The following is a 15,725-nucleotide window of genomic DNA, read 5'->3' as shown; positions in this document are numbered from 1 at the left end:
TCTCTCCACCTCAGCTCAGGAGACCTTACCCCAGCCAGTCACAGCCAAACCAGGGCCAGTATGCCAGTCTAGTGCCTCTGGGCCCCTGGGTCATGGGTGGCAGCCAGCAGCACCACCCTGTCTGGAAGGGGAGCTGTGTCTTCGGGCTGTTGCAGAGGGTGCTCAGGAGTGCAGGTAGGGCAGCCTAGAGCTTGCAGAGTGGGTGGCGGGGAGGGTATGGGTCCATGGCAAGTGTTAGCCTCCATGGACATCCCCTGGTTAAAATGGAATCATCTTGCTGCGTTGCAAACTTGGAATGTACTCAGTATTTTCTTGAGATAGCCCATCATTTACACCTGGTATGGGTATAACTAACCTGGTTACAGGTCTGCAAAGACATTGGTGCCTCAGGGTAGTGCTTACCCTGCTGGTGGAAGTTGAATCCAGTATTAACTTCTCCATCTTCAGTTGCCTCTGGTTAACTTGTCTTTGTTCTTTGAAGACTGTGCCATGCATTGGCCTCAGTCAGACTAGATCATGGCTCCACCCATGTGTCCAGCATGGAGTGGGACCCAGTTGGGGCCTGTGATGAAGGAGGGACTTTTTAAATAGTGAATCATACCTCTAATTGGATAGTCAAGTACAATGCACTCTGGACCTGCTGCTCTGGGTCTGCAGCTGTCTCTAGGCGTGTGCATTTCTAACACCTGTTTTGGAAATGACAATTTCCTTAAAAGAAATGTTGGGTTGAAACCAGACTTCATAAAAAAAGCATCCCCAAAACATAAGGATTCCCAGAGAAGCCTGTGGCCACGTGGACCTGGTACATCCACAAGCAGGGTAGTCTCCACTCTGGCCCCACAACAGAGCTGGGAGGATATGAGAGGACATGGCCTGGGCCATTCCTGATCTGGCTCTGGGAAATATCATAGGATGTTCCAGGCAGGGCTCCTCACCCACTGTACCTGCTGCCCTGACCCAGCCTCCTATTACCATTTCAGGTTCAAGGTGTTTGCAGACTATGAAGCTTACATACAGTGCCAGGCCCAGGTGGACCATCTCTACCGGGTAAGGTTTGTGGGCCATTAAGATGGGTAGGATATGGCTGGATGGGTCTGTGCGGACCTGTTGGGTAGGACCATTTCTCAATCATACCAGAGGGGTGGGTGGTTTGTTATCAGTATATCCAGCCTGCCTCTAGGTCAGCTGCCCTGTCATCAGGTGTCATGGGGGGAAACCTCTCCTGATATCTGAGACTAGAATGAGGGACCTGAAAACAGTAGCCAGCGGGGCTGGCCCACAGGGGTCAAGCCCTTCTAGTAGGCCCCTTCCATTGAAGTTTGGAGGAAGTTGTAAGGGGGTTGAAGTCTTAGAAGAGAGTGTTTGGTCATTTTAGGACATTTGTCTGCCTGTGGAGGTTGTTTACCTGGTTGTGTTCCTTGCTTAATGTTGTGGGCCATGCCTGGGAGCCTTTTGAGGACAGGACAGTGACCCTGTCTTAAGCTCCTGGTCCCTTACGTCTAATGTCACTCTTCTGGCCAGTGAGGGCCCCTTTTCTCTGAGCACATGGTGGCAGTCTCATCTGTCACCAAGCTGTCCCAAGGCTCAGAGCTAATCTGTTAACAATCCTCGTGTTCCAGAATCTTGGGCTCTCTTAGGACCCCTTAGCTCTGCCGGAAGTTAATCATCTCTTCTTTCTCTGACAGAATTCCAAGGAGTGGACCAAGAAGGTGATCAGGAATATTGCCTGCTCTGGCAAGTTCTCCAGTGACAGGACCATCACTGAGTACGCACGGGAGATCTGGGGTGTAGAGCCCTCCGACCTGCAGATCCCACCCCCCAACCTCCCCAAGGATTAATGACCCCACACAGTGAGACCAGTGGCTTGTTTGGCTGACTCCGTGTCCATGCCAGTCTTCAGACACTACAAGCAGCTGCTGGTCCCTGCCATCCCATGTGCTGTGTTTCCAGGAGGGGCCATGGGGATGGTTTTGAGGACCTGGATAAAGCAGTGTGTGGCATCCTCCTGGTTTCTTGCAAAAGAACTCTGCTTGCAGAGTTCACAGCACAGATGGGCAGACATGGACCCCACAGAGGATGAGCAGGGAGGGAATGGAGCTGAGCCCCTGAAACCCTGCACATAACAGAGTGAGCTTAAGTCTTTAGTTTTGAACCTTTAGATTTGGAGTCTGAGTGGGGATCTGTGATGAAGCCTGTATCTCTGTGTTTTACTAGTAGCTAGGTCACTAGCTGTAAGGTAGGGTCAAGACCAGTATGTGACCTCCTTGGCCCTGCTGGGTAGAATCATTTCTTCAGGCTTCATGCTTACAGCTTTCTGCCCTCTGCCCTTGGCTATACTGGGATATGGCTTGTTGATCCATATTGGCCACGCCTCTGTAGCCATCTGTGGAACCATGTGGATGTCATGTAGAACCCAGGACTTGAGGAGAGCAGCACTAAAGAGGGACCTGTGTCCCATGTCTGAGGCCTTGGTTAAGGACTGGCAATTCTTTCGTTAGCTTGGTGTTTCGCTTTTTCAACAGGAAGTAACACTTCACGAGGAACTGAAACTAGCTAAAGCCTTTCTTTTTTAGCAAGTAAACATAGTACTAGGTCAGTTTGGTGTCAAGTTTTGGCTACTTTGGGGATAGTCTGCCTGGCTGAAGAGTCAGCTGCCTGTCCTGAGGCCCTGGGCAGTGGCTCTGAGCCCCACTAACATTCTGTCCATGTCCTGAGGTACATTTCCTGTTGATTGCACAAGACCAGGTACCATTCTGTCTCCATTTCCAGCAGCCAAGTCTGGATAAAGCCCATGGGCCCAAAGAAACCCAGTTTCTACTCTGCTATAGCAGCCTAGTGTGGAAGAGAGGTTGAGCACCCCGCCCCTCTGACTATAGGAGCCATGCTCCTCCCTGAGGGCAGAACCTGCTTTAAGTGCTGCCCAAAGGAGAGTGGCTTGTCAGAGAAACTACGTGGGTCTATCCTTCCAGACGCTTCTGCCACCTTGCATTGCTGTAACTGGCTGGGGGTCAGCAGGGGACCCCTTCACTTCCCTCATGCCAGCAGCGTTGGCTGGGAAGTGTCTGCTTTCAGTACTCAATTCACCGAAGCCACTGTGGTAGCTTGTGGGGTGGACAGGTTCTAGGGCTGGTCATCGGCTGCGTGGTAGCCTTATGCATGAGGTCCCTGAAGCCATGATACATGACCGTCACTCTACTACTTGCTGTTACCTCCTTGTGTGAGAAATGGATTAAACGTCTATGCCCATGGTTGGCCAATGTGGTATCTGTGTTTCTATTATGACATACAGTGTCAGGTAACTCCCAGGGGAGGCTGGAGGATGTAAGCCTGGGGTAGACACCACACAGAACAGGCCATAGTTGTCCCTCTGTATGAAGCCCAGGTTGCTGGCATAGACAGACCACTTACACAATGAAGCCAAGGGTTCCCTGATGGCCATGCCCTGTTGACAATGAACTACAGGTGAGTAACACAAGATGGGTATACCTAGTTACAGGCCAAGAGAAGGAAGCTTGGTGTTCTTGTTACAGGCTGGCTTTAGTAAGGCTAAATCCCTGTTCCGAGAGTGATGTAGGAAAGGTTTGTTTCCCATGTCCTGAAAATCACAGAGAGGGCTCTATGGTGCTTTGGAAAGGGTGAGTATAAAGTTCCAGTCCTGGGTCCTCCAGCTAAGCTCTCCCCTAGTGCTGGGCCTCTGACCTTGGAGAACAGAGATGTAAAGTTCTACAGTTTGAGGACCTGGGAGAAAGTCCACCATCAGGAAAGGCTGGGTCCTCAGTGCACTTGCACCCTGAGGATCTTGCATCTAGAGGATGCAGATAGTGCAGATACTTGTACTCAACTGCATGTACAGGACCGTGCTGCTCCTCATGCCAGCTCTTGCTAAGCTTGGACACTTCTCAGACCTGCTTGGTCTGTAAAGACTTAGGTCAAGACAACCTTGATCTTGATTTCACATGGTGAAATGTGTCTGGCACATTTCCAAGTCCAGGTTATGGAGTTCATATCCTCTGGAAGAGCAGTGGTTGTGTGCCAGCAATGGCGATGCTCATATAAAGTGTGGTGGTACAGCCTCTGTCTAGGCCTGCCTTTTAGGAAAAGGCTACCTAGCAAAGATATGGAAAAGGTGCCTCCGATCAGAGTCGACCTCGGTGCCTGTGAGTTGGGAGCAGCCCTTGTACTTCCTGTGGGGATGTGCCTGGGACAGTAGGGGAGGCAACAATGACTCCTGCCTTGTCGAGAAGAACAACAAATACACCACCACCGAGATTTTATTCTTAAATAAATGCTCAGTCTACAGCCAGGTTAGATGACAGACAGGTGGGCAGAATGGAAGGAAATGCAGATCCAGGTGCCCCTTACTGTGGGTGAGCAGATGCCATGAGAGGCAGGGTCAGCTAAGGAAGGCAAGCAGGTTCGCAAGCTGAAGGGGACAAACCGAGCCACTCAGAGTCCATTCCGTGTACTCCAGGAAGGGCAGGGAGAACCATTTCCCCATCTTTTAAGCGGTGGTGCCAGAGATCCTGGAGTGGTCCTGGGCCCCTTCCAGATTCCCTATACCCAGCACAAGGCATATAGGGTCCACCTGTTGTCAGTAAACCGTTCCAAAAAGAGCTCAGGTAGGGTGGCCACCAAGGGGCCGCCTGCCTGCCATATGTTTTCCTCACAGATCCATGTCTGCGGAGCCTCTCCCCACTGTGTCTGAGTCCTCTTTCTAGGTGCACCCTGGGCTCCTGAGCACCGCAGGTGGTGGCACCCTGGGCTCCTGGTGCCAGACCACTGGCTGGGGAAGAAGGGAAGGAGGGTGGGTCTGCATGCTCCTTCACGGCCAGTCTCAGTGCTGGCGCTCCACTTCCGACTTCCCTAGGAATTCCCTAGACCGGAAAAGGACAAGCGCATGAACCCAACTGTGCATGGACCTCAGATCCCACTCCCCACAATCCTCAAGTGGCTGTCTTAGGTGGGGCAGCAGACTGCCTGACAGGGCACTGCAGCTCAGCTTCCAGGTCAAATCCCAGTGCAGAGAAGTAGAGACAAAGTTAGGCTTTGGGGTTCCATAGTCAGTTGAAACTTTCTGCCGTATTCCCTTTTATTATGAGGGGAAAAGATGTCAGTCCCTAACCCAACATATTGAGCCCCCCATTCCAAATGGCAAGGAATCCTTTACTATAATGTGCCTTTGCCCCTGGAATTCTCAAAGGAGCTAGAATGTAGACTACAATTTGACATAGGATATTGCTCTTTGGGAGACAATTTATGGAACCAGTTTTAGTCACAGGTTGGAAGTAACTGGCCTCTAACCCACTTCTCAGGCTTACCAGCACAAACAGAACTGTCACACTCAGCAGCAACACTGCTCTCCACGGGCCCAGTGCCCTGGGTTGTGCTACACAGCAGCCCAAGTATGGACCCTCTCCTTGGTGTGCAGGGAGGGTTACACTTGTGATCAGGGCTGCTCTGAGCGGTGGTGGGTGGAACCTGGGTCACCTGACAAGGAGCTAGGTGATGATATGGGGAAATCTTCATAAAAGTGTGGAGGACAGGTACGCATGAGAGGCAGGGCCCGTCATTTGAAACTGCTCCTTTTTACTCCACATTCACACTTGGGCTCTGGGCCCAGGCCAGATGGGGGTCTCTGGCTTTCTGGGCTGCAGCCTACATTCTGTCCAAGAGTATGGTCAGTGTGCAGTAGCCAGAAACATGTCCTCCTTTCAGGAAGCTGTGTCTGAGTGCTCCTGTACATTTCTGTGTACTGGGAGTGGTACATACGCACACTGCAAGGCCTTCAGGATGTTCACACACTCCTGTACACACACGGCAGTCTGTGAGTGAGGATGGTGCATGTGTACACTGTGTTAGGTACTCCCCCATACACGTTTATGTGGGTCTCTACAATGTGTACGGGGAGACATGGGCCCCATCTAATATGAATTATCCAGAAGGAAGCGAAACAAACTTGGTAGCTCCTTTGGGATGTTAGTGGGAGAGCCACATTCCACTGTGGCTGTGGCACGCCACTGAGCCCCTCAAATGGCTTCAGTGGCGGCCACTTGCTGCACAGCTAGTTGTGGAGGCTATCCAGGAGAGGCTCATGGTTAGGAGAGAATGTCTCACCTCAGTATCCGTGGCAGCTCAGGGCTCTTGTAGATGTACTTATGTCTGTAGCCAAGGTCTGAGTGAAAGGGGACAAACTGGACTTTGAAGTCTCGGAAGCTTCGAGATGGTGCAGCAATATTATATAGCTGGTGAGAGGGAGAGGTGAATGAGCCCAGAGCCCAGCAGAGACTGCTCTCGCAACAAAGACCAGGTGCTTCCTCCAGAGACCAGCGCAAGTGCCCATGGACACTGCTTTTGTCATTACAGCCTGCAACAGCCAGGGGCCAAGAAGCCCGAGTCTGGGCTAAGCCCAAACACTAGGCACGGCTACTCCTTAAGTCCACCATTTCAGGCCCTTGTTTTGCCCTTATACCTCCAGAGTGTTCTTCCTCTGAGGAACAGCTAAGTGGGGGCGGCTCCAATGGCAGAGGCAATGTAACCCCACCTCAGCTCCATGCACCAGAGGTGCATTGCTGGGCATTCACACTCTCAGAATGGCTTCATGGTCTGTGTGCTTTATGAAGCCTGCTCAAAGTGAGTCCTAGGCCAAGTCCGCTGGTGAGGCACGACGTGCACTCCTCTAGGCCCACCTGCTCCTTGGCATATGAACATATGTCATATGGTATTCTTTATTCCACGTTTATTCCCTCCACAAATCGAATCTAGCTTCCTAGCAGCAAAGTCAAAGCAGATGTAGTAGAAACAAGTGCAATGTCCTTGCAGTTTGTCCCTACAGGCAAGAAGACAGACTGGCTATCTTCACATCAGTTCTGCCAGTTGGGTGGGTGTTGTCCCCTCGGTCCCCCCATGACAGCCTGGGTTCTAATGCTTGTTTGTCATAGTTTCTGGTGGATACAACAGCAGTCTGCTCTTGACTGACATCATACCACATAGGCTGTCAAGCACCTGGAGAAGATGCAGACTAGTGTGACCTGAATCCACAGACTAGTGTGACCTGAATCCACTCCATTACACCCTACCTTGCATGCCCAACCTGATCCATATGTGGGGCCAACGGCACCTACTGCACCGGGGCAGAGTCACACAGCACCTACCTTTTTGCCAAGATGAAAGGGCACAACTGGGTCATCCTCAGCGTGCAAGATGAGCAGAGGACAGGAGATGTGCTTCACACTGTAGGAGAAAGGGGAAGGTGGAGACCAAAGAGGGGTCACTTGCACCCTCACCCTGGCAGGGATCTGGTTTATGGTGTGTTCTGCCTTGGCGCTTAACAGTCTGGATGTAGCTGAGTTCCTTTTCACTATAGAGCTAAGAAATAACTTCTCAGGGTTTTGTTCTGTTCTGTTTTTTAAATCAGTATGTACACTCAAGAGGCAAAGGCAGGTGGATCTAGTCTACAGAGTGAGTTCTGGGATATGTTCCAAAACTACACAGAGAAACCCTGTCTCAAAAACAAACAAACAAACAAACAAAAAACAACAAAAAAAAAATCAGTATGTATTCCAGGGTTCATTTCACTCCCAACATCTGACCCCTGTGTATTTTATGAAAACTGAAAACCAAAATATTTGCCAGTAGATGTATTAAAAGTTAAAAAGACAATCTTTATAAGTGGGAATACACAAGTGTTCCAAGAGGCTTACTGCAAGTGCATGTTACTATGAACCTGTTGGTTAAAAGAATCAGTACTCTATTTAATCTTTGGTGTAACTGATGACATTTAAGGCACTCTAACTTTGAACCTTTGACAGTAAATGGGACAATAGCTCCAACAGAGCCAGAGTTCTTCCACAAGCCAGAGCAGAAAGACAAGCTGACAAGACTGGACAGGACCACCCCAGCAGATGTGTGCACTCCCCGAGGGCAGCACAGTGCCATCCTAGCACATGGAGCACGACCAAGCCTTGAGACAGCCTGCTACCGAAACATAACCTCACACGACTCAATAGTGGAGCGTTTCTTGTGTATATGCCCACACACGTATGCATGTGTAGGTAAAGACCATGGGACAATCTTGGACATCATCTTCAGGTATCCAGCTACCTTTTGTTTTAAAACAGGATCTCTCACTGACCTATAATTCAGCAAGTGGGGCTAGATTGGCTGGCCAGCGAGCTGCACGGAAGCCTGTCTCTGCCTTCCTAGCCCTGGGATTACAAACATGTATCATCTTGCCTGGCTTTTTAACATGGGTTCTGTAGCTTAAACCCAGGTCTTTATGCTTGCAAGACAAGCATTTAACTGACTAAGCTATCTTTCTCCCTGACCAACATCTGATGAGCTGGTTCCTTCAACCTGAGCCTCCTGGAGAAAGTGGCAAGTCCTTGGTACAGAAACTGCCCATCTGAGCTGAGGAAGGCCCCATCCACATTTGAGGTTGATGTGAAGGTTAAGGGTTCATTGGTGCATGGACCTGCAGCTACACATACGCCATCTATCTTTGTGGGAGAGTTGGAGCCAAAAGGTAGCTTCTCAGGTCCACCTGTTTTTAAAGAAATTTGCCTTACACAGATAACTTTCCTTTAAGATCTACAATGGCAATACTTAATTAAGCAAGGGGTATTGTTTGTAATGGTTTACTGAAATTTTAATCATTTTAATTTTTAGAACAAAAACATGTCCTTGAAGGAAAACTACTTTATGTTTAAACATCTATTTCAATGTGTTCACAGTTAAATTTAAATACTGCTTTAATGACTATTCAGAGTCGTGGTTTCAAGACTGAAAAAAGAATTATATGGACAAAAATGTGCTATTAATCTTTGAAAATTCTTTATTTCTCTGCTAGTGAGAAGACTGGACCTTTTATAACGACTATTGTCATTATCTACTTGTTCAGTGGGTAAAAGTATTCACTGTGCAAGCCTGACAAACTAATTTGATTTCCGGAGTATGTGTTAAAAAAGATAAATGTGGCCGGGCGGTGGTAGCGCACGCCTGTAATCCCAGCACTCGGGAGGCAGAGGCAGGTGGATTTCTGTGAGTTCGAGGCCAGCCTGGTCTACAAAGCAAGCTCCAGGACAGCCTCCAAAGCTACAGAGAAACTCTGTTCGAAAAACCAAAAAAAGGAAAAATGTGATGGCAGGCGTCTAAAATCCTAGCACTCCTGAATTAGGTAAAAAAGGAGACAGAGGCAGAAGAATGGCCCAGAACCTTGTGGGTTAGCTAGCCTAGAGTGTGCAGCATGGCAAGAGAGCCTGCCTAACAAGGTGGAAGGAGAAAATGGACTCCTGAAACTGACTCCATACACAAACTGTGGCATGCACATGCCCATCTGCCCTGCCATTTCAATGTTTTTCTCATTTCCAATACAAAGCTCTGCTTGATTTTCCCTTTCAAAAGACACTTTCTTAGAGACCAACCATAAGTCTTCTGAACCCCACTCTGTCAGGCTAACAAGACTGCAGTGAGCCATGCAGGCAACCCCTGTGGCTTCCTACTCAGTTGACCACAATACTCACTTTTCGTCGTTTGCAAACTTAATTCCACTGCTTGTAATGGGATCGAGGAAGAACCAGTCAAAGCCAGGGAAGTATCGATATATCTGAACACAAGATGGAAAGCATTTTCAGGATTAAGATATCTGTGCAGAGGGACGGCCAAGAGTTCTGGCAGTTTAAGTCCAGGGAGTTAGGGGGATGTGCAGTTTCCATTCATTCCCAGCTTTGTCTTGGCTTTGTAGCTGGGGCCACAGAAGATGCACCTGCCAGCCCCGATGATCAGATGGGACTTCCACACCTCAGGTACAAACAGCATCCTGCTCAGAAACTGGACTCCCCACAGACAGAAGACCACTACCCACCAAGGAAATAGGGACCAAAGGCTGGCTTCCTCACAAAATGTCAGAAAAAAGCAGTACCAATGATATGAGAGAAAATAAAGGGGTGCTGTGGCCCATAGGTGGTAGCATGAGATCATGTCAACAGAGAGACTCTAGAACACTCACTGGTCAGGAGCTGAAGTGGGAAGGTGGGAGGGCAGGCTAGAAAAAGGATGGATCCCACCTGAAGAGGGAAAGGTGGGGACTGACCCACCCTAGAGTCCCTAGCAAGGATTACCTGGGCTTTACTCTGAGACATTGCTGGGAAATCTAACAAAACAATAATAGGCCCAGCCTATGTTCTCCTATGCACAGAGCCTGGGTTCCAATCCTCTTCTAGTACCCAAAGTGTAGGCTCCACCCCAAGGAGGGAGACAGTCTGCAGAAGGCCTCTTGTAGTACCAGTGTCCCTGGCTAAAAGCTGTCCCCCTTTCTGGCAGCTCTGTGGGCAGGCCAGCCTAGAACTGGGAGTCCTTTAGTAACATCAAACTATTCTTTACAATAACTATTTTCATTATCTACTTGCTCTTATTTTCATAGCAATTATATCAATGACGAAAATAAGTTTTCATAAAATCATGTACTTGCCACTGAAAATGGATGACTCTTTGCTTCTTCACGGATATTTGTGAATGGAGACTCCAATATAAGGGCATCTGGTGGTGTCTCTAGATAAGCAAACACAGAGAGATGATAGTGGGTAAGAAGTGATAGAGCCAGTGGGACTGGGTGGCTAGGGAGCTTGGACAGGTCAGGGAGCCCAGGTGCCCAGTTCTGCAGGTCTCTCACCACCGTCAATCCCAGCCCCCAAGGGGCCCCAGATGACTTTTGAGGGTCCTATTGGGAGGGCAGGTTGGGTAAACTCTGAGCACACCTGGGGCCCCACCCTTGATGGTCAGCTCATGCATCACTGTGCAGCCTGCCAGTTAGAACTTGCTTGGCAAGAACGTGTAGCAGGGGATGGACCACTAACATGTACAACAAGGCGCCCAGCCACAGCGCCTGGCTCCCTCACCTCGCTCACAGAGGCGCCGTACCAGATTTGTTGCCACTCTGGGAAGAAAAGAATAGAGTTCAGCTGAATTATGATGACAGTTCTTCTAGATGAGACTGCGCTGATCCTGGAAAGTGCCCAGAGAATCCCACCTGAAGCTAACTTGGGGCTTCTGGGTAAGTGGGTGAAACAAAGTGAGTCATCAGTTGACCCTTCTTAAAAGGTGTCCTCAGGCATGTGATCTCTCTCCAGGAAGTCTCCCACAGGTTTCCCTGCCCCCTCCCTTCAGCTGGCACTGATGACAAGTGCTACTGTCCTGTGACCTCTGCTGGCTTAGGATAACAGTGTCGTCCTTCAATGGGATATCCTCCCTCTCCCCATGAAGGACAGGTAACCCTGGCCTGCAGGATGCCACCCAAGTGAGGAAAAAGGGCTAAGAAAGAGCTGAGCCAGTATGCCTGAAGGGAAAGGTATCAGGAAGGTTGAGGACCACGGCTCTTTTAAGAACATCCGGGCCCTTGCTGAGCAGAATCCAGGTTAACCGTACATTTTCTCCTTGATTCGCCCTGCTGAGCTGAACATGACCAAGTGACAAAGGGGCTTCCAAACACCTCTACATAGAGGTCTTGGACTCAATGGTTGGTAAACACACACTAGTCCACACCTGACACAGTCTAGGTGTTCTAGTGACACCCCAAAGATGCTTGGGGGACAAGAGCTCCCTGGAACACTGTCTATCATCTCCACTGCCCGTATTGGTTCTAAGGCACTTCTGAATTGAGGAATGGTTACAGAAATTCAATCTCCTTAGACCGTCATGGTGCTTCACTCCCTCACCCACTACCACAGGGCCAGGAACCAAGACTGTAAGAATGGATGATGCTACAAGCTCAGAGGTCCCAAATCAGGCCTGCCTGAGAGCCCTTACCCAGTGCCCAGTGAATGGCCCCAGATATACACAGGGTTGTCACCACTTCTTGCTTTGATCCAGTCAAAAACGTGGAGTGCATCATACGTCATGCCTCGCTCCGATGGTGTTCCTACTGAGTCACCCCAACCTGAGAAAGAGAAATTGAAAGGCAGCTTGTGAGACTAAAGCAGCCACAAAGAAGCTGCCCTGTAAGGCCCTGCAGACCCACTTCTGTACCCTCATTCCTGCTCCGGCTCCGGCGGCACAGAGACTGGCAGGAGGGCCCGGAAGTGAAAATCTCCTCCTTTTGCTGCCTGACAAACCAGAGGTTCCTGTCATTCTACATGCACATCAGATTGGTAGCTAACAGAACAGAGTCAGCAAAACACACACCAGAACCTCAAACACATGTCTTGCTGGTGCCTGCCCCCGGGTATAAACATTCTTCAGGCTAGTTCTTCCTCTGCTCTATTGACAGGCCAGCACTGAAACTCATGAGGGCCTGGCCAGGTGATGTGCTGATAAGAGAGCCCAGTCTGCCAGGGCCCACAGAAGGAGCAGGTCAGAGAGGAAGAAGTCATGAAGCTGCAGGGAGGCAGGCCAGGAAGCTGGGGAGGCGGGGAAGCTGGGGAGGCAGTCTCGCCTCAGGCAACTCTGCTTTTCCTGATTCCCCTCATGGTCTCCAGCAAAGATCAAGTACCACTGCCTTTTTAGTGGCTCAGCACTGAATCACCATCATGTGACCTGAATACAGCACAAGGTCCAGAGATGCAGTTCTACTGTGTGAGCAACCCCTCTAATTATAATGTCAGCCTCCCAAGCCCAGGGAAGGAGGCCTGAGGAGGGACATGGATAAAGGCTTAGGACATCCTGTGGGAGACATGAAGAGACAGTCACAGAAAATAGGAGCCACATCAGAGATGGAATGGGGTAGTCCCACACCACACAAACAGGCAGGGACCTGGACTAGAAAGAAAAGACACCAGGGATGTCTTGATGGGCTACAGGAAGAGAACACGGAAGGGAGGAGGTGTTCTTCATTACCCTAGGGTCTCAGCACAGAGAGGAGGAAGGTTTCTGAAAACCTCCGCAGCATGGAGAAGGAAGAGGGCAGAAAAGGGAGCAGGGCTTTCCAGCTCTTCACTTAATTTTTCTGAGCCCAGAACATTCATCCTTTTGGGGTTTTTTTTTGGGGGGGGGATTTTTTTATTTTTATTTTTTTATTTTTGTTTTGTTTTGTTTTGTTTTGTTTTGTTTTGTTTTGTTTTGTGACAGGGTTTCTCCGTGTAGCCCTGGCTATCCTGGAATTCCTTCTGTAGACCAGGCTGGCCTCAAACTCAGAGATCAGCTGAGTGCTGGGATTAAAGGCATGTGCCACCACTGCCCGGTTCCGAACATTCATCTTGATGTAACTTTATCAAAAGCCATCACTGAAGTCAGCAGAACAATGACTCCTGGGGAAGTTCTTAATCACAGAACTGGCAAACACATGACCCTCAAGCCAGGGGAGATAAGCTGTAGAACGAAGGAAGGCCACTAATGGGCCAACCTTGAGTTGGGGTGACATTGGATCGTCTGGGTAAAGCCCAAGTATTCATAAACATTTTGATAGCAGAAAGAGAGGTCAGATGCCAGGGTCCAAATAGCCATGAACCAAACAGTGTAGCGGCCTCTGCAGCTAGGAAAGGCAAGTGCTTGGGCCTCCCCAGAAGTCAGTGAAGAGCAAAGCCCACAGACACTGTAATTCTATCACAGGGGCTAAAGATTTTAGACTTCTGATCACCATAACTACAAGATGATAAATTTGCTTTGCTTTGTGGTAATTTATTACACCAACCAAAGAAAACTAATCTAAACCTACTTGCAGGTGGCAGTGGCTTCCATCCCTGGCCAGTCCCTGCCCGAGGACATCTGAACAACTGCCCTCCTCCAGAAGAATCAAACAAGCGAGCTAAGCAGCCTTTGTCCCTTGAGCTCTCCCAGGGACTCTATGGAAGAATATTCCTTTAAAACAGTTGCTCACTGTTAAAAATGGATTTCTGCTACTCATTAATCAGAACACTCATAGCACACATCCAACTGGATTCTCAGTCTGCGCAGTGGCGACCCTGACTAAAGACAAAAAGAAAGAAGCAAGGCCATCAAGACAGAGGGATCTGTTCTCAATGGATCTTTTCCAGTTTTCATCATTTCTCCAAGACTAGCTGTGCTACTAAGCTAGGGTCTAATGCCCAGCTGCAGGGACAATGTGAGCCCAACAAGGAGAAAAGACAGTCTTTTCTGTATTTAAACTATCGGGGCACTGACAGGAAAGTAGCACCCAGAAGCTACAGCAGGATGCCTACTACCCTCCCTCCCACTCACACAGCACAGCCCCCCCCCCCCCCCCCCCCACTGTACAAACAAGCTGTCTGCCTCGCTTCCAAGCTCTCACTCAAGTCTGCCCATCCTGTATAATCAGAAGTGAGGACATGCCTGGATACATTCGTTTGTTTGTTTTGTTTTGTTTTTCCAGGGATACATTCAAAAAGACCCTCACCTCTGTAATCGAAGGTGACCACATGGTAACCAAGGGAACTCAGCACCTGTGAAGTGAAAAACATCCATCATTGGCAACATGTCTTGGAGCAGATTGCTTCCTGCTAACCCCATCCAGAGTTCCTGCATACAGCCAGAACTTAACAGACTGCTGACATATAGCTCTCTTGCCTGGACCTGCTGCTGTAGATTGATCTAACTTCCTCTGGCTGAGCAACATAGGAAGGATGCCTTTTCTGCTGCTGCTTAGATGGCCAAGTGGTCAGCTTCCACAGTTCCCAGACAGCTCTCAGATACTGTCAGCAGGACTAATGTAGGATGGTGGACCTCAGAGATGTCATTTGAGGATCCTTCCTGCAACCTAATATTTCTCCAATTTTAATGAATTTCTCTATTATTTTTAAAAATCCTACAGACTCACTAGCTGTTCTTGTCCATTCTCATTAAAATCATTACTCACGTGCAGTGCCCAATACTAGGGTGTGCCCAGAACCATGAAAGAGACTTCCACATCACCACTGTCACCTAGAGCCACTTAGCATTCCACCTTCAGGAAGACATGGTACTTTCCTAGGCAGCCTGGTGAATCCTGTCCTCTCCTAGCCTGCACTCAAAGCCTTGTGGGCCTGGACAAGGAGATTCTTTTCTACTACAGAAACATCAAGGGAACTGCTAACTTCTCAGCCACTTACCTTTCCTGCCTTGATCCAGTTTACTCAAGGGAATAAAAACTTCCCACTACCCAGAGCAAAATAGGTCCATATATCTTCTGCCTTATTAGATACAGACAACTCTCTAAGGAGAGGAGGGTGGGCATAGGTGGGCCAAGCATGCTGTACCAAGATTCCAAGGCCCAAGATCAAGAACAAAACCACAGGCCTGGCAAGATGGCTCAACAGGTAAAGACACTTTCTGCAAAGCCTGATAATCCGAGTTTGATACCCAGGACTCACATGGTGCAAGGAAAGAATCAACTCTCAACAGTTATCTTCTGATTTGCACTATGGTAAGCGTGCGCGCGCGCGCGCGCGCGCGCGCACACACACACACACACACAAAAACAAAAACAACAACAAAAAAAACCTATAAAACAGAAAGGGATTCCATACCATGCCCAAGGCATGAACATTTACTTGCAGGGGTTTCTATAAAGCCTGTCTGGAACTTGGCTCAAATCTCATCTGCCTTTATACTCCCTACACCCCAAGGGTGATCCTGCAATAAGGATAGCTCCCAGAGCACTTCTATATTTGAGGAACACACATTAAAAACAATGGCAAATGCCTTTCATCTCATTAGCAAATACATGTATGCATTGGTTTTTGGAGCCCACCCCAGAAGCAGCACCATGGGAGAACCATGGGAGAACTAGCCGAGCATCACCTTCCAGCATGTCCATGAATGGT

The 15,725-nt window shown here is 49.1% G+C and overlaps 2 protein-coding genes across 2 annotated transcripts in view; one reads left to right on the top strand and one right to left on the bottom strand.

Moving 5' to 3' along the window:
* Pygb (glycogen phosphorylase B) overlaps positions 1–3,262 on the top strand; it is a 55,548-nt gene extending 52,286 nt beyond the window's left edge. Inside the window, exons 19-20 of the mRNA XM_036183779.1 lie at positions 981–1,047; positions 1,686–3,262. Coding sequence (XP_036039672.1) covers positions 981–1,047; positions 1,686–1,838 — 220 coding nt within the window. The 3' untranslated portion in view covers positions 1,839–3,262. The remainder of the gene's footprint in view (positions 1–980; positions 1,048–1,685) is intronic.
* Positions 3,263–4,253: 991 nt separating this feature from the next.
* The window catches only part of Abhd12 (abhydrolase domain containing 12, lysophospholipase), a 77,305-nt gene continuing 65,833 nt past the window's right edge, over positions 4,254–15,725 (bottom strand). The window contains exons 6-13 of the mRNA XM_036185615.1: positions 14,321–14,366; positions 11,800–11,929; positions 10,893–10,930; positions 10,466–10,545; positions 9,519–9,601; positions 7,152–7,230; positions 6,115–6,242; positions 4,254–4,874 (exon numbers count right to left, since the gene is read on the bottom strand). Coding sequence (XP_036041508.1) covers positions 4,835–4,874; positions 6,115–6,242; positions 7,152–7,230; positions 9,519–9,601; positions 10,466–10,545; positions 10,893–10,930; positions 11,800–11,929; positions 14,321–14,366 — 624 coding nt within the window. The 3' untranslated portion in view covers positions 4,254–4,834. The remainder of the gene's footprint in view (positions 4,875–6,114; positions 6,243–7,151; positions 7,231–9,518; positions 9,602–10,465; positions 10,546–10,892; positions 10,931–11,799; positions 11,930–14,320; positions 14,367–15,725) is intronic.

This window comes from Onychomys torridus, chromosome 4 (genome assembly GCF_903995425.1).
Source record: "Onychomys torridus chromosome 4, mOncTor1.1, whole genome shotgun sequence".
Lineage (NCBI taxonomy): Eukaryota > Metazoa > Chordata > Mammalia > Rodentia > Cricetidae > Onychomys > Onychomys torridus.
Note: the sequence above shows the minus strand (reverse complement) of the source record. Positions and strands in the feature narration are given on the sequence as shown.